Source organism: Rana temporaria, chromosome 2 (genome assembly GCF_905171775.1).
Source record: "Rana temporaria chromosome 2, aRanTem1.1, whole genome shotgun sequence".
Taxonomy (NCBI): domain Eukaryota; kingdom Metazoa; phylum Chordata; class Amphibia; order Anura; family Ranidae; genus Rana; species Rana temporaria.
In genome coordinates, this window is record NC_053490.1 from 531764098 (window position 1) to 531782566 (window position 18469).

At 47.2% G+C, this 18469-nt stretch overlaps 2 protein-coding genes across 3 annotated transcripts in view; one reads left to right on the plus strand and one right to left on the minus strand.

Annotated features, from left to right (window-relative positions):
* Positions 1-6957: 6957 nt before the first annotated feature.
* Positions 6958-18187, minus strand: LOC120928051 (cytochrome c oxidase copper chaperone). 2 transcript variants are annotated; one of them, XM_040339130.1, is made up of 4 exons: positions 18087-18187; positions 12524-12665; positions 9648-9757; positions 6958-7140 (listed from the first exon to the last, which is right to left on the minus strand). In XM_040339130.1, the coding sequence occupies exons 2-3, from the start codon at positions 12640-12642 to the stop codon at positions 9673-9675; spliced, it is 204 nt and encodes a 67-aa protein (XP_040195064.1). In that variant the 5' UTR covers positions 12643-12665; positions 18087-18187; the 3' UTR covers positions 6958-7140; positions 9648-9672. The 2 variants fall into 2 exon arrangements, with proteins under 2 accessions (XP_040195064.1, XP_040195063.1); XM_040339129.1 differs by having other exon boundaries at positions 18080-18183.
* Positions 18188-18341: 154 nt separating this feature from the next.
* Positions 18342-18469, plus strand: part of CFAP44 (cilia and flagella associated protein 44) — a 92635-nt gene continuing 92507 nt past the window's right edge. Inside the window, exon 1 of the mRNA XM_040339128.1 lies at positions 18342-18421. Coding sequence (XP_040195062.1) covers positions 18391-18421 — 31 coding nt within the window. The 5' untranslated portion in view covers positions 18342-18390. The remainder of the gene's footprint in view (positions 18422-18469) is intronic.

Genomic DNA, 18469 nt, shown 5'->3' on the forward strand with positions numbered 1-18469 from the left:
TGTATCATGTCTGCAGTCTCTGATCATCTCTTGTATCATGTCTGCAGTCTCTGACCATCCCTTGTACCATGTCTGCAGTCTCTGACCATCCCTTGTACCATGTCTACAGTCTCTGACCATCTCTTGTATCATGTCTGCAGTCTCTGACCATCTCTTGTATCATATCTGCAGTCTCTGATCATCTCTTGTATCATATCTGCAGTCTCTGACCATCTCTTGTATCATGTCTGCAGTCTCTGACCATCTCTTGTATCATATCTGCAGTCTCTGATCATCTCTTGTATCATATCTGCAGTCTATGATCATCTCTTGTATCATATCTGCAGTCTCTGACCATCTCTTGTACCATGTCTGGAGTCTCTGACCATCTCTTGTATCATGTCTGCAGTCTCTGATCAACTCTTGTATCATATCTGCAGTCTCTGACCATCTCTTGTATCATATCTGCAGTCTCTGACCATCTCCTGTATCATATCTGCAGTCTTTGACCATCTCTTGTATCATGTCTGCAGTCTCTGACCATCTCCTGTATCATATCTGCAGTCTCTGACCATCTCCTGTATCATATCTGCAGTCTCTGACCATCTCTTGTATTATATCTGCAGTCTCTGACCATCTCTTGTATCATGTCTGCAGTCTCTGACCATCTCCTGTATCATATCTGCAGTCTCTGACCATCTCCTGTATCATATCTGCAGTCTCTGACCATCTCTTGTATTATATCTGCAGTCTCTGACCATCTCTTGTATCATGTCTGCAGTCTCTGACCATCTCCTGTATCATATCTGCAGTCTCTGACCACCTCCTGTATCATGTCTGCAGTCTATGACCATCTCTAGTATCATATCTGCAGTCTCTGATCATCTCTTGTATCATGTCTGGAGTCTCTGACCATCTCTTGTATCATATCTGCAGTCTCTGATCATCTCTTGTACCATGTCTGCAGTCTCTGACCATCTCTTGTACCATGTCTGCAGTCTCTGACCATCTCTTGTATCATGTCTGCAGCCTCTGACCCTTTCTTGTATCGTGTCCACACTCTTTTACCAGCTCCTGTATCATGTCTGCAGTCTCTGACCATCTCTTGTATCATGTCTGCAGTCTCTGACCAGCTCCTGCATCATGTCTGCAGTCTCTGATCATCTCTTGTATCATGTCTGCAGTCTCTGATCATCTCTGGTATCATGTCTGCAGTCTCTGACCATCTCTTGTATCATGTCTGCAGTCTCTGACCATCTCTTGTATCATGTCTGCAGTCTCTGACCATCTATTGTATCATGTCTGCAGTCTCTGACCATCTCTTGTATCATGTCTGCAGTCTCTGACCAGCTCCTGCATCATGTCTGCAGTCTCTGATCATCTCTTGTATCATGTCTGCAGTCTCTGATCATCTCTGGTATCATGTCTGCAGTCTCTGATCATATCTTGTATCGTGTCTGCAGTCTCTGATCATCTCTTGTATCATGTCTGCAGTCTCTGATCATCTCTTGTATCGTATCTGCAGTCTCTGACCATCTCTAGTATCATATCTGCAGTCTCTGATCATCTCTTGTATCATGTCTGGAGTCTCTGACCACCTCTTGTATCATATCTGCAGTCTCTGATCATCTCTTGTATCATGTCTGAAGTCTCTAATCATCTCTTGTATCATGTCTGCAGCCTCTGACTATCTCTTGTATCATGTCTGCATTCTCTGATCATCTCTTGTATCATGTCTGCAGTCTCTGATCATCTCTTGTATCATGTCTGCAGTCTCTGATCATCTCTTGTATCATGTCTGCAGTCTCTGATCATCTCTTGTATCATATCTGCAGTCTCTGCTCATCTCTTGTATCATATCTGCAGTCTCTGCTCATCTCTTGTATCATGTCAATGGGGCACTCTTCCTCCTCCCACTGACACCAATGATGGGGCACTATTCCTCCCACTGACACCAATGATGGAACACTATTCCTCCCACTGACACCAATGATGGGACACTATTCCTCCCACTGACACCAATGATGGGACACTATTCCTCCCACTGACACCAATGATGGGACACTATTCCTCCCACTGATACCAATGATGGGACACTATTCCTCCCACTGACACCAATGATGGGACACTATTCCTCCCACTAATACCAATGATGGGGCACTATTCTTCCCACTAATACCAATGATGGGGCACTATTCCTCCCACTGACACCAATGATGGGGCACCATTCCTCCCACTGATACCAATGATGGAGCACTCTTCCACTGACACCAGTGATGGGGCACTATTCCTCCCACTGACACCAATGATGGGACACTATTCCTCCCACCGATTCCAATGATGGGGCACTATTCCTCCCACTGATACCAATGATGGGACACTATTCCTCCCACTGACACCAATGATGGGACACTATTCCTCCCACTGACACCAATGATGGGACACTATTCCTCCCACCGATTCCAATGATGGGACACTATTCCTCCCACTGATACCAATGATGGGACACTATTCCTCCCACTGATACCAATGATGGGACACTATTCCTCCCACTGACACCAATGATGGGACACTATTCCTCCCACTGACACCAATGATGGGACACTATTCCTCCCACTGATACCAATGATGGGACACTATTCCTCCCACTGACACCAATGACGGGACACTATTCCTTAAACTGATACCAATGATGGGGCACTTTTTCTCCTCCCACTGACACCAATGATGGGACACTATTCCTCCCACTGATACCAATGATGGGACACTATTCCTCCCACTGACACCAATGATGGGACACTATTCCTTCCACTGACACCAATGATGGGACACTATTCCTCCCACTGATACCAATGATGGGACACTATTCCTCCCACTGACACCAATGATGGGACACTATTCCTTCCACTGACACCAATGATGGGACACTATTCCTTCCACTGACACCAATGATGGGACACTATTCCTCCCACTGATACCAATGATGGGACACTATTCCTCCCACTGACACCAGTGGGGTCGCTCTAATACAGGAGGTGTGATACTGGCCAGATCACCAGGTGAAAAGAGAGGGAGAAAAGGCAAAAAAAAAAAAAACGAATGCAGCCACCACATCTACTGATTGTAAAGCTGCAATACATTACATTTTTGGTTTTGCGGTTATTACCGCCATTGATAGATTGCAAGTGAAACCGGTTAAAGTTCGATCCATCTATGGCCATTCCCGCTCCATAAAAGTCGATCTAACGATTGATTTTTGTTAGACAGGAATGCTGGAAATTTTCCATCCAATAGGCGGCTGAAGCGCCGATCAGGGGAGAAATCAGGGACGTACCATCCCCCAGGGATAGCCACCAGCAGTACCCACCAGACGTATCATCCACTAGGGATACCCACCAGCAGTATCATCCACCAGGAATACCCACCAGCAGTGCCAGTACTATCCACCAGGGATACCCGCCAGCCGTATCATCCACCAGGGATAGCCACCAGCAGTATCATCCACCAGGAATACCCACCAGACGTACCATCCACCAGGGATACCCACCAGACGTAACATCCAACAGGGATACCCACCAGACGTAACATCCAACAGGGATACCCACCAGACGTACCATCCACCAGGAATACCCGCCAGATGTGCTATCCATCAGGAATTCCCACCAGCTGTACCATCCACCAGGAATACCCACAAGCCGTACCATCCACCAGGTATACGTACCAGCCCCCAGCAGTATCATCCACCAGGGATAGCCACCAGATGTGCTATCCACCAGGAATACCCACTAGCCATACCATCCACCAGGAATACCCACCAGCAGTGCCAGTACCATCCACCAGGTATACGTACCAGCTGTACCATCCCCCAGGGATAGCCACCAGCAGTACCATCCACCAGGGATACCCGCCAGATGTGCTATCCAGCAGGAATACCCACTAGCCGTACCATCCACCAGGAATACCCACCAGCAGTGCCAGTACCATCCACCAGGAATACCCACCAGCAGTGCCAGTACCATCCACCAGGTATACAGTGAGGAAAATAAGTATTTGAACACCCTGCTATTTTGCAAGTTCTCCCACTTGGAAATCATGGAGGGGTCTGAAATTGTCATCGTAGGTGCATGTCCACTGTGAGAGACATAATCAAAAAAAAAAATTCCAGAAATCACAATTTATGATTTTTTAACTATTTATTTGTACGATACAGCTGCAAATAAGTATTTGAACACCTGTCTATCAGCTAGAATTCTGACCCTCAAAGACCTGTTAGTCTGCCTTTAAAATGTCCACCTCCACTCCATTTATTATCCTAAATTAGATGCACCTGTTTGAGGTCATTAGCTGCATAAAGACACCTGTCCACCCCATACAATCAGTAAGAATCCAACTACTAACATGGCCAAGACCAAAGAGCTGTCCAAAGACACTAGAGACAAAATTGTACACCTCCACAAGGCTGGAAAGGGCTACGGGGAAATTGCCAAGCAGCTTGGTGAAAAAAGGTCCACTGTTGGAGCAATCATTAGAAAATGGAAGAAGCTAAACATGACTGTCAATCTCCCTCGGACTGGGGCTCCATGCAAAATCTCACCTCGTGGGGTCTCAATGATCCTAAGAAAGGTGAGAAATCAGCCCAGGACTACACGGGAGGAGCTGGTCAATGACCTGAAAAGAGCTGGGACCACCGTTTCCAAGGTTACTGTTGGTAATACACTAAGACGTCATGGTTTGAAATCATGCATGGCACGGAAGGTTCCCCTGCTTAAACCAGCACATGTCAAGGCCCGTCTTAAGTTTGCCAATGACCATTTGGATGATCCAGAGGAGTCATGGGAGAAAGTCATGTGGTCAGATGAGACCAAAATAGAACTTTTTGGTCATAATTCCACTAACCGTGTTTGGAGGAAGAAGAATGATGAGTACCATCCCAAGAACACCATCCCTGCTGTGAAGCATGGGGGTGGTAGCATCATGCTTTGGGGGTGTTTTTCTGCACATGGGACAGGGCGACTGCACTGTATTAAGGAGAGTATGACCGGGGCCATGTATTGCGAGATTTTGGGCAACAACCTCCTTCCCTCAGTTAGAGCTTTGAAGATGGGTCGAGGCTGGGTCTTCCAACATGACAATGACCCAAAGCACACAGCCAGGATAACCAAGGAGTGGCTCTGTAAGAAGCATATCAAGGTTCTGGCGTGGCCTAGCCAGTCTCCAGACCTAAACCCAATAGAGAATCTTTGGAGGGAGCTCAAACTCCGTGTTTCTCAGAGACAGCCCAGAAACCTGACTGATCTAGAGAAGATCTGTGTGGAGGAGTGGGCCAAAATCCCTCCTCCAGTGTGTGCAAACCTGGTGAAAAACTACAAGAAACGTTTGACCTCTGTAATTGCAAACAAAGGCTACTGTACCAAATATTAACATTGATTTTCTCAGGTGTTCAAATACTTATTTGCAGCTGTATCATACAAATAAATAGTTAAAAAAATCATACATTGTGATTTCTGGATTTTTTTTTTTTTATGTCTCTCACAGTGGACATGCACCTACGATGACAATTTCAGATCCCTCCATGATTTCCAAGTGGGAGAACTTGCAAAATAGCAGGGTGTTCAAATACTTATTTTCCTCACTGTACGTACCAGCTATACCATCCCCCAGATATAGCCACCAGCAGTACCCACCAGCAGTATCATCCACCAGGGATACCCACCAGCCTTATCATTCCCCGGGGATACACCACTAGCTGTACCATCCAGCGGAGTGGAGGTTTGTCGATTATCCTTTACAACTTCCTATGATATGCCACCTCCCAACTGACAACCCAAGTGTTTCTGAAGTGCCAGAGGGTGCTGGGCTCGCATTGGCGTCCCCTTTTCTGTGGAGTGGAAGGAAGGCGGGTTAAAGCAAGGTCACCTTTTCTATCAGCCGAGTCACACAGGTGATGTTGGTGACTTCCAGGTGATCTGCCGATAGGTTGGCCGTCTTTCCCCGCCTCTCGTCTTGGCATCAGTCTACGGTCCCCCTTCTACAGCAATAACACCAACAACATCCTCATCATTCTTGTGGTCTAAAGTGTCATTTAATACTGGAAAGTGTTTTGTTGAAATTGGAACTTTTTTTTTTGGAACAAACAGGAAGGGGCTCAAAATTCTCAACTTTTCGGGTAAAACGGTCCTCTTCTGGGGGGATTAGGATACTGTAACGGTCACCACCGTTTACGACCTTCCATCCCAGTCACGACAGCTTATCGACACTCCAACCAACAGGACCTGATCCATAAGAATTCCGCCCAGACACGAGACACAGCTCTGTGCTTCTGGTTTCAAATGTAATGATACTTTAATGGTTTCTTCTCAGCTTTTTATACAGTACAAGGCATTAAAGCAACAATGAGATCTCCACCCCCCTAATCACACACTAAGGCTAATTACTAAACATTCCTTAATTAACAGCATAACAACAAAACACCTTCACCCACCGAGTTCCCTAGGCAGACGTTTCGTCTCCGCATACAGCTTGACACCTATTCACACCTCTGAGCATCAACAGGCTGTAGACAGTGTTATCACACATAAACAGTATTTAGCATGCATAATTAGAGTTCTGGGAGCAGACCTGGGTTAACACCTTTACACAAGGACAATGGAATGTCTTCCAGGAGCCCTGACTCAATTAGCATGTCACTAGTCAGGGCTAAGCATAGAATGAGTCACTATTGACTGGTTGGGCCAACATCTTGCAGTATCTCAAAATCCTGCAATACAAACTATCAGTGATGTCCTATCTCATGTTATACATGAATTATGATTCACTTGCCACCCCATGCCCAAAGGGCACAGAGTGGACTCAGACCCAAGAGTTATCAGTGACGCTGACACAGGAGTATCCCCCATCCTCACAAAGTCTCTGGGTGTCCCGGGTCATTCCGTTACAGATACAAATTACAATCAAAATGAATCACACAACCCGATGTATTTTTTTTTTCAGCATCATTTATTAGAATTTAAGAAAAATAAACTTTACACTCTAAGCGAGAAGTAGAACAGGATATAAATGTGACCAAAACCAAAGAGTTCCTCCTCTTCATCTCGCATACAATTCCACTCTCACCATTCAGGAAATAAGTTAGAAATCCCAAGCAGCACACAGGAAGTAACCCTGAAAAGAGAAAATTTGTCAATGTTACTGCAGGAAATATACAGTATTTACAGTAGATGCCTCTGTATCTCTACACTGCCCCCTACAGGTAAGAGAACATCATTTATCATCAGTTACTGATGGTAATATGCAGTATAAGCAGGGCCGATCCTAGGCAGGGTGCACAGGGTGCTTTTCACCCAGGCGCCTGCAGAGGTGGGGGCGCCAAAGTGGCAGAGTTCTTCCCTCCCTCCTTGTTTGTGTTCATCCAGAACTAGTGTTCTGAGCAAAGGTATATTTCCGTCCAGAACTGATGTGTCTCTGACTATCTCCTTTACTATGTCTGCAGTCTCTGATCATCTCCTGTACCGTGTCTGCAGTCTCTGACCATCTCCTGTACCGTGTCTGCAGTCTCTGACCATCTCCTGTACTGTGTCTGCAGTCTCTGACCATCTCCTGTACAGTGTCTGCAGTCTCTGACCATCTCCTGTACAGTGTCTGCAGTCTCTGACCATCTCCTGTACAGTGTCTGCAGTCTCTGATCATCTCCTGTACCGTGTCTGCAGTCTCTGACAATCTCCTGTACCGTGTCTGCAGTCTCTGACCATCTCCTGTACAGTGTCTGCAGTCTCTGACCATCTCCTGTACCGTGTCTGCAGTCTCTGACCATCTCCTGTACCGTGTCTGCAGTCTCTGACCATCTCCTGTACTGTGTCTGCAGTCTCTGACCATCTCCTGTACTGTGTCTGCAGTCTCTGACCATCTCCTGTACTGTGTCTGCAGTCTCTGACCATCTCCTGTACTGTGTCTGCAGTCTCTGACCATCTCCTGTACTGTGTCTGCAGTCTCTGACCATCTCCTGTACTGTGTCTGCAGTCTCTGACCATCTCCTGTACTGTGTCTGCAGTCTCTGACCATCTCCTGTACTGTGTCTGCAGTCTCTGACCATCTCCTGTACTGTGTCTGCAGTCTCTGACCATCTCCTGTACTGTGCCTGCAGTCTCTGATCATCTCCTGTACTGTGCCTGCAGTCTCTGACCATCTCCTGTACTAAGTCTGCAGTCTCTGACCATCTCCTGTACTAAGTCTGCAGTCTCTGACCATCTCCTGTACTAAGTCTGCAGTCTCTGACCATCTCCTGTACTAAGTCTGCAGTCTCTGACCATCTCCTGTACTAAGTCTGCAGTCTCTGACCATCTCCTGTACTAAGTCTGCAGTCTCTGACCATCTCCTGTACTAAGTCTGCAGTCTCTGACCATCTCCTGTACTAAGTCTGCAGTCTCTGACCATCTCCTGTACTAAGTCTGCAGTCTCTGACCATCTCCTGTACTAAGTCTGCAGTCTCTGACCATCTCCTGTACTAAGTCTGCAGTCTCTGACCATCTCCTGTAGTATGTCTGCAGTCTCTGACCATCTCCTGTACCAAGTGTGCAGTCTCTGCCCATCTCCTGTACCAAGTGTGCAGTCTCTGCCCATCTCCTGTACCAAGTGTGCAGTCTCTGACCATCTCCTGTACTACCGTATTTATCGGCGTATACCGCGCACTTTGTTGCCCTGAAAATCAGGGCAAAATCATGGGTGCGCGATATACGCCGATACCCGCGCCGAGTTTGAATACTGGACATACAGGACGTGAGCGCGAGAGTAGCCCAGCCTGCCCGACTACACACGAGTGTACTGCGCTCGGTATATGCTGGCGCAGTATTCAAACTCAGCGCGGGAAAGCGGGGATCGAGCGGGGAGGACGCCGCAGAAGGACGCCGGACCCGACGAAGAGGACACCCGAAGCCGCAGACGAACGCCGGACCCGACGAGGCCACCGATGGACGCCGCGCAAGACACCAAAACTAAGTACAAAAATCTTTTTTCCACAGGAATGCGGGTCCACTTTAGGGGAGCGCGCAATACCCAGATAAATACGGTAAGTCTGCAGTCTCTGACCATCTCCTGTTCTATGTCTGGGGGTCTTTCTAACAGACTCTCTAACAGAAGCCCTCTCTGTGTCCATCAGAGAGGCCCCTCTCCAGGTCCCAATAAAGTACTCTGCTTCTCTTCCTGTATTTTGTTAAGAGATCATGTAAGGATCCCAGGGTAATGAAGACTTTGTGGGGGAGCAACTCTGTGGTTGAGTCATTGCCATAGAAACATTTGTACAGGGGAGGGGTTAGTAAAATGTCCATGCCCATGTGGGGGCGCCAGAAATATTCCTGCACCCAGGAGCCTGTGACCCTAGGATCGGCCCTGAGTATAAGCCAGCGGTCCCCTAACTGCAGTCTTTTCCCCTTGAGACACAATTCTCAAGCGCTTCTTGTCCATGGAGGGTGCTGGGCTCAGTGCCTACACCGGTGACCCCTTTTCTGGGGCAGGGAAGGCAGGTTAAGCCGGGGTCACCTTTCTATCAGCCGAGGTGCCACAGGTGATGGTGGTGGCCTCTAGATGGTTTGCCGTTAGGCATATGTCTCCTATCAGTCTATGGTCACCCTACTGTAATAACACCAACAACATTGATATAGGTTGTGGCAACTTACCAAACACTCCATTGCAATGGCGGGGTCAGACCTTGAACCCCAGCGCCCTCATGCACTCCTTGTGAGCCTCGATCAGATGCCCGCAGTGCTCTTCACCCTTCTCAATGATGCTGCACAAAATAAAGAGCCAGATATCAGATTGGAAAGAATGAATAGTTGGATAACTGAAGACATCCACGCATGCAACAATTTCAGCTGAAAAAGACAATCGGGCTGGTGATAAAAGGGGAAGAGGATGCTGGATGTCCTCCATCGATTTAGCCCCAGGCTCTATTTGACATTGTGAGAAACTCACAGTGTGCAGCTGATCAAAATCCCCCCCCCACTGCCTAAAGTTTGGACAGTAAAGGAACCATTTAAAAAAAAAAAATGAAAATTGTGTTCTTTAACCACTTCCCACCCGGTCCATAGGGGATTTACGTCCGGGAAGTGGTTTTGAAATGCTGACTGGACGTCCTGCAGGATTTCATGCCGCGCGCGCCCATGCGCGATCGGTGATGCGGGGTGTCAGTCTGACACCCTGCATCTCCGATCTCGGTAAAGAGCCTCCGGCGGAGACTCTTTACCATGTGATCAGCCGTGTCCAACCACGGCTGATCACGATGTAAACCGGAAGAGCCGTTGATGGCTCTTCCTCACTCACGTCTGACAGACACGAGTAGAGGAGAGCCGATCGGCGGCTCTCCTGACAGGGGGGGTTCGTGCTGATTGTTTATCAGCGCAGCCCCCCCTCGGATCGCCACACTGGACCACCAGGGAAGGGCAAAAAAAAAAAAGGGGGGCAAAAATAAAGTCTGGGGAAAAAAAATAATAAAGCATTAAAAAATAAAAAAGATGCCAATCAGTGCCCACAAATGGGCACTGACTGGCAACATGGGTAAATCAGTGCCACCCCACAGTGTCCATCAGTGCCACCCCAGTGCCCATCAGTGCCACCCCACAGTGCCCATCAGTGCCACCCCACAGTGCCCATCAGTGCCACCCATAAGTATCCATGAGTGCCCATCTGTGCCGTCTATGAGTGCCCAGTGCCGCCCATGAGTGCCCATCAGTGCCGCCCATGAGTGTCCATCAGTGCCGCCTATGTGTGCCCCTCAGTGCCGCCTATGTGTGCCCCTCAGTGCCGCCTATGTGTGCCCCTCAGTGCCGCCATATCAGTGCCCGTAATTGAAAGAGAAAACTTATTTACAAAAAAATTAACAGAAAAAAATAAAAACGTAATTTTTTTTCAAAATTTTCAGTCTTTTTTTGGGCTCTATTCACACCTAGGCAGACAAATTTGCGGCGTTTTGTCGCCGCAAATCGCGGTACAAATAGCAGGGTTTTGTACCGCGATTTGCAGCGACAAAACGCCGGTATTGTCCGCCTAGATGTGCCCCAGATTGACCCCCTCTATGGAGATGGTTCCCATCTCCTAGCCGAACGCCGCCTGAAAAAAAGGTCCGGGACCTTATTTCAGGCGGCAGGCGTGGAGATGTGAACCATCTCCATAGAGGGACATGCGTTTTCATCCCTCTGGCGGCAGGGGCGTAGCACTACAGGCGTTAAAACGCCTAGATGTGAATGGGGGCTTAGTTGTTGCGCAAAAAAAAAAACAATCGCAGAGGTGATCAAATACCACCAAAAGAAAGCTCTATTTGTGGGGAAAAAAGGACGCCAATGTTGTTTGGGTACAGTGTAGCATGACCGCGCAATTGTCATTCAAAGTGCGACAGTGCTGAAAGCTGAAAATTGGCTTGGGCGGGAAGGTGCATAAGTGCCTGGTATGGAAGTGGTTAGGCAGTATGCAAAATACAGGAAATAAAAGAAAAAGAAAAAAAAAAATAGACCAGGCCTTTTCTAACACTGTTTACATGTAAGAACCCCCAAACATGAGATATATACACACACAAAATTATTTGTCATTTTATTTTTTTTGCAGTAAAATTATTAAAAATAAATAATATATATTTATTTTTATAAATTTTACTGCGAAAAAAAATAAAAATAATATTATAACACCCATTTTTTTGTACAATATAGAAGATGATGTTATGCCGAGTAAATAGATACCCAACATGCCACGCTTTAAAATTGCGCACATTCATGGAATGGTGACAGGCTACGATACTTAAAAATCTCCATAATCGTTGCTTTAAAATTGGATTGATTGCCCCCCCCCCCAAAAAAAGCAAAAACATCCGCCACTGGTCCCCAGAGGTCTCCTCTGCACCAAGGTCGGCGAGATCAGATGCTTTTACAATGTAAAAATGGCGCCATTTACATCCGGAAGTGACAAAATACTCATACCATAGAGATGATCGGGGGGCCTTTCCGGTCCTCAATCCGCTCTATGGTAAGCTGGTGGAACTTCTGACTTCATTCCGGGCTCACCGGTGGGAGGGGAGAGCCTGCGGAGGCACCAGCGGGTGGCGGGTCCCTGCAAAACAAATCCAGGCGCTAGAATGGCTATTACAAAAAAAGCCAATCGCCTCCTGAAAATAAATAAAAACAATACTGGGATAATGTGTGTAGCTGCAGGTTTACCACTTGAATGCAGCAATGTATATGAACGTTGGTGGTCTTCAAGTGCCTAAAGCAGGGGTCTTCAAACTACAGCCCTCCAGTTGTTCAGGAACTACAATTCCCATCATGCTTAGTCATGTCAGAGTTTTACAATGCCTCATGGGATGTGTAGTTCCCCAACAGCTGGAGGGCCGTAGTTTGAGGATCCCTGGAGAATCATCACCACCTCAATCCTCCTGTTTGTATGGTCACAGTGTTAGACTGACTGTTGCTGTGTGAGTTCAGTTATCTGAAGGGAATATCCACAACAGGAAAAAATAAGGTGACAGGGGTTCAATCCCCTTCCTATCCCGAGTCACCATTCCACTTACCAGGCATCCCGAACCTTCTTGGTCTCAGGACAGGCACAGCACGGCCTCAATGGCTTCTTCTCCTGCGGGTCGGAGGTCGCAGGTGTCGACTCGCAGCTCGCAGCGGCCAAACTGGACATTGTGATATCACCACCGCTAAAATCTGAAGAATAAAAAAAAAGCAACACTGAGATACAAAGTGCACCCAACTCACCCAACACTACAATGTGACCTTTATTTCATATCTTAGAATTTACATCTCATCCCAAATATAGAACAATGTATCACTCTCAGAAAATCTCCACATCTATCCAATCATTTCATGCGTCTTCTATCAGGGATACCTTTTTTACTGTCTTATTATTATCTACTGTATCTTATATTTTCTTCTTTCTCTTCTCTCTCCGTTTCCTCTTTTTACATTTATATGTTTATTTTTTCATCTTTTTATTTGGTCTCTCCTTATTGGTTATATTTTTTATGTCTATATTTTTATTTATTCCCATCTTATTCCCCTATTTCTATGTTTATTTTTTAATTTATATCTTTATATTTGTTTAATTTGCTGTTAATTTATTGTATTATTTATATATACTTGTTCCTTTTTTCCATCAAACTCATCTAACTTGTGTTTTCTTCATTACATTCTCTCCTTTTATTTATTAATCTGTTTATTTATTCTCACCCTATTCCTCTATTTCTATGTTTATATTTTTAATATGTATTGGTTAAATTTTTTTACTATGCTAATATTTTTTATCTTGAGTTTCTATGTTTGTTTATTTATTTGCGTCTTATTCCCCTATTTCTATGTTTATTTATATCTGTATATTTAATTTGCTTTTTATTGTATTATTTACATTTTTTTCCTTTCTTCTATCAGATGCAACGATCTTGTATTTTCTTCATTACACTCTTTTCTTTATTAACCTGTTTATTTATTCTCACTCTATTTCTGTTTATTGGTTATATTTTTTTTCTATGCTAATATTTTTTACCTTTAATTTATATGTTTGTTTATTTATTCTCGTCTTATTCCCCTATTTCTATGTTTATTTATTATCTGTTTATTTATATCTGTATATTTAATTTGCTGTTTATTGTATTATTTACATTTTTTCCCTTTCTTCTATCAGATGCAACTATCTTGTATTTTCTTCATTACACTCTCTTCTTTATTAACCTGTTTATTTATTCTCGCTCTATTTCTGTTTATTGGTTATATTTTTTTTTGTTATTTATATGTTTATTTTTTCTCACCTTATTCCCCTATTCCTCTGTTATTTATTTATATCTTTAGATTTTATTTGATGTTTATTCATTGCATTATTTACATTTTTTTCTTCTATCAGGTGACCCTATCTTATATTTTATTCATTACACTCTCTCCTTTATTTATTAATCTGTTTATTTATGCTCTCCCTATTTCTGTGTTTATTTTTTATTTATTGTTTTAGGTTTATTGGTTATATTTTTTCTATGTTAGTATTTTTTTTATCTGTTATTTATGCTCTTCATATGCCCCTATTTCTATGTTTATTTTTTTATCTGTTATTTATTTAAATCTTTACATTTTATTTATTGTATTATTGAAATGTTTTTCTTTCATTTAACAGATGTATTTTCTTCATTACAACTCTCCCCTTTCTTCCTTATTTTCTATTCATGTTTTTTTTAATATTTAGCCCTCATTTATTTATAGGTTTATTTTTTTCTTCTACTTTTCTCTGCTATTTTTTTGTTCATTTTATTTTTAAAATATTTCTCTTTCTTCTCTTATTCTATCTATATTGTATTTTCTTCATTGCACTCTCTCCCATTTTTACTACTTAGGTGTTTATTGATCTTTTTATTCTTTCCTTATTCCTTTATTTTTTATGTTCGTTTACAAATCTATTTATATTCTCATTATTCCTCTATTTATGTTTACTTATTAATCTGTTTATTCCCACCTCATTCCTCTATTTTTATTTATAGGTTCATTTTTGTTATATTTTGTCAAGGTATTATTTCTTCATCTGTTATTTGTTTAGATTTATATATTTTATTTGATGTTTATTTATTGCAGGGCTCGACAAATCCCGGTCGCCAGGTCGACTAGAAATAGCATCCTGGTGACTTGGCTTGGAAGGTGGGCAAAAAAAAAAAATTTTTTTGGTGAAGTCCCCAGCTCTTCCTTGTGTGAGCATCTGGTGGTGGCCGTTGGTATTACAAGTTAAGCATTACAAGTTAAACAGCAATTCTAATGTAATTTTTCACTATTTTCACTGCCATCTTCTTCCCTCTAATTAGAACCCCCAAACATTATATATATTTTTTATCCTAACACCCTAGAGAATAAAATGGCGATCGTTGCAATACTTTCTTTTTTGGGAAAAAAATTACACTTTTTTTAATTAAAAAATAAGACAACAGTAAAGTTATCCCCATTTTTTTTTATATTATGAAAGATAATGTTACGCCGAGTAAATTCATACCCAACATGTCACGCTTCAAAATTGCGTCCGCTCGTGGAATGCCGACAAACTTTTACCCTTTAAAATCTCCATAGGCGACGTTTAAAAAAATCTACAGGTTGCATGTTTTCAGTTACAGAGGAGGTCTAGGGCTAGAATTATTGCTCTCGCTCTACCAATCGCGGCGATACCTCACATGTGTGGTTTGAATACCGTTTACATATGCGGGCGCTGCTCACGTATGTGTTCGCTTCTGCGCGCAAGCTCGTCGGGACGGGGTACGTTTTCTGGCTCCTAAGTTTTTTAGCTGGCTCCTAGATTCCAAGCAAATTTGTCAAACCCTGATTTATTGTATTATATAAATATTTCTCTTTCTTTTATCAGATGTATTTTCATAATTACACACACTCTCTTTTCTCCTATTTTTCTATTTATAAGGTTATTTTTTATGTTATAAAACTATCAGGGGCCCCAGGGAGGGTCAGCTGTAGAAGGATCGGGGGCCCAGGACAGGGGCAGTCATGAAGGCATCGGGGGCATTTGTTGAGGGATCGGGGGCACAAGAGAGGGGCAGAGACATGGGCGGGGGGCCAGGACAGAGGCAGTCATAGAGGGATCAGGGGCGCAGGAGAGGGGCAGTCGTGGAGGAATTTGGGGGCGCAGGAGAGGGGCAGTCGTGGAGGAATTTGGGGGCCCAGGAAAGGGGCAGTCGCAGAGGAATTTGGGGGCCCAGGAAAGGGGCAGTCGCAGAGGAATTTGGAGGCCCAGGAGAGGGGCAATCGCAGAGGAATTTGGGGGCCCAGGAGAGGGGCAGAGACATGGGCGGGGGGGGGGGGGGGGGGCCCAGGACAGAGGCAGTCATAGAGGGATAGGGGCCCGGCAGAGGAGCTGTCGCAGAGGGATCAGGTGCGCAGGAGAGGGGCAGTCGCAGAGGAATTTGGGGGCCCAGGAGAGGGGCAATCGCGGAGGAATTTGGGGGTCCAGGAGAGGGGCAGAGACATGGGCGGGGCCCAGGACAGAGGCAGTTATAGAGGGATAGGGGCTCGGGAGAGGAGCTGTCGCAGAGGGATCTGGGGCGCAGGAGAGGGGCAGTCGCAGAGGAATTTGGGGGCCCAGGAGAGGGGCAATCGCGGAGGAATTTGGGGGTCCAGGAGAGGGGCAGAGACATGGGCGGGGCCCAGGACAGAGGCAGTCATAGAGGGATAGGGGCCCGGCAGAGGAGTTGTCGCAGAGGGATCAGGTGCGCAGGAGAGGGGCAGTCGCAGAGGAATTTGGGGGCCCAGGAGAGGGGCAATCGCGGAGGAATTTGGGGGTCCAGGAGAGGGGCAGAGACATGGGCGGGGCCCAGGACAGAGGCAGTTATAGAGGGATAGGGGCTCGGGAGAGGAGCTGTCGCAGAGGGATCAGGGGCGCAGGAGAGGGGCAGTCGCGGAGGAATTTGGGGGCCCAGGAGAGGGGCAGAGACATGGGCGGGGGGGCCAGGACAGAGGCAGTCATAGAGGGATAGGGGCCCGGGAGAGGAGTTGTCGCAGAGGGATCTGGGGCGCAGGAGAGGGGCAGTCGCGGAGGAATTTGGGGGCCCAGGAGAGGGGCAGAGACATGGGCGGGGGGGCCAGGACAGAGGCAGTCATAGAGGGATAGGGGCCCGGGAGAGGAGCTGTCGCAGAGGGATCTGGGGCGCAGGAGAGGGGCAGTCGCGGAGGAATTTGGGGGCCCAGGAGAGGGGCAGCTGCGGAGGAATTTGGGGGCCCAGGAGAGGGGCAGCTGCGGAGGAATTCAGGGGTAGTTGTGGAGGGATCGGGTGCCCCAGGAGAGGGGCAGAGACATGGGGGGGGCCAGGACAGAGGCAGTCATAGAGGGATCAGGGGTGCAGGAGAGGGGCAGTCGCTGAGGAATTTGGGGGCCCAGGAGAGGGGCAGCCACGGAGGAATTCGGGGGCAGTTGCGGAGGGATCGGGGGCCCCAGGAGAAGGGCAGTCATGGAGGGATTGGGGGCAGTTGCGGAGGGATCGGGGGCCCCAGGAGAAGGGCAGTCATGGAGGGATTGGGGGCAGTTGCGGAGGGATCGGGGGCCCCAGGAGAAGGGCAGTCATGGAGGGATTGGGGGCAGTTGCGGAGGGATCGGGGGCCCCAGGAGAAGGGCAGTCATGGAGGGATTGGGGGCAGTTGCAGAGGGATCAGGGGCCCCAGGAGAAGGGCAGTCATGGAGGGATTGGGGGCAGTTGCAGAGGGATCGGGGGCCCCAGGAGAAGGGCAGTCATGGAGGGATTGGGGGCAGTTGCAGAGGGATCGGGGGCCCCAGGAGAGGGACAGTCATGGAGGGATTGGGGGCAGTTGCAGAGGGATCGGGGGCCCCAGGAGAAGGGCAGTCATGGAGGGATTGGGGGCAGTTGCAGAGGGATCGGGGGCCCCAGGAGAAGGGCAGTCATGGAGGGATTGGGGGCAGTTGCAGAGGGATCGGGGGCCCCAGGAGAAGGGCAGTCATGGAGGGATTGGGGGCAGTTGCAGAGGGATCGGGGGCCCCAGGAGAAGGGAAGTCATGGAGGGATTGGGGGCAGTTGCGGAGGGATCGGGGGCCCCAGGAGAAGGGCAGTCATGGAGGGATTGGGGGCAGTTGTGGAGGGATCGGGGGCCCCAGGAGAGGGACAGTTGTGGAGGAATTCGGGGGCAGTTGTGGAGAGATTGGGGGCCCAGGAGATAGGCAGTTGCGGAGGGATCGGGGGCCCCAGGAGAAGGGCAGTCATGGAGGGATCGGGGGCCCCAGGAGAGGGACAGTTGTGGAGGAATTCGGGGGCCCAGGAGAGGGACAGTTGTGGAGGAATCGGGGGCCCAGGGCAGGGGCATGTGTAGAGGTCAAAGGGTCAGATGTATCAGATCAGTAACAATCTATAGAAGACATGTGACCCCCCCCCCCCACAGGTCGGTATTCTGCCCTCTATACCACCCCATCAGGGTGACCCCCATCAATGTCATCTGCCCCCCTCCCCCGACACCCAGGGTAGCGGGAGCCCTCTGTGTCTGTCACATGACAGCTGTCAGTGCTCCCCTCCCCCTATGTCAGTGACCCCAGGTAACCCCCACACACACAGAGCGGTATGATAAGGATACAATGTTGCGCTCACCTCTCACCTTCACAATCACGTGCTTTAAAAAAAATGAGGAACCAGTTGCGCAGGCGCACTCCCTTGCGGCACAGGAAGCCGGGGAAGGAAGAGAAGCATGTTGGGAAATGTAGTTCTGATCCTTTTAGCCGAGACGACACATCGCCACCTAGTGGCACCTGACTACAACTGCGCACTAGCAGCGCCACCGTCCGGCGGAGAGCGCTAACATCCACCAGGGAGAAGTGACGTAGAGGTCACGTGGCGCTGTTGGCATGGAGACAACCGGGACGCCGGGGATCGCTTGTCTCCTAGCAACCACAGCAACAAAGATGGCGGCGCAGGAGGAGGCGGCGAAGGCAGGTACAGCGGGTACAGGGGGGCTCATTGTGTGTGATTTGTCTTCCCCTC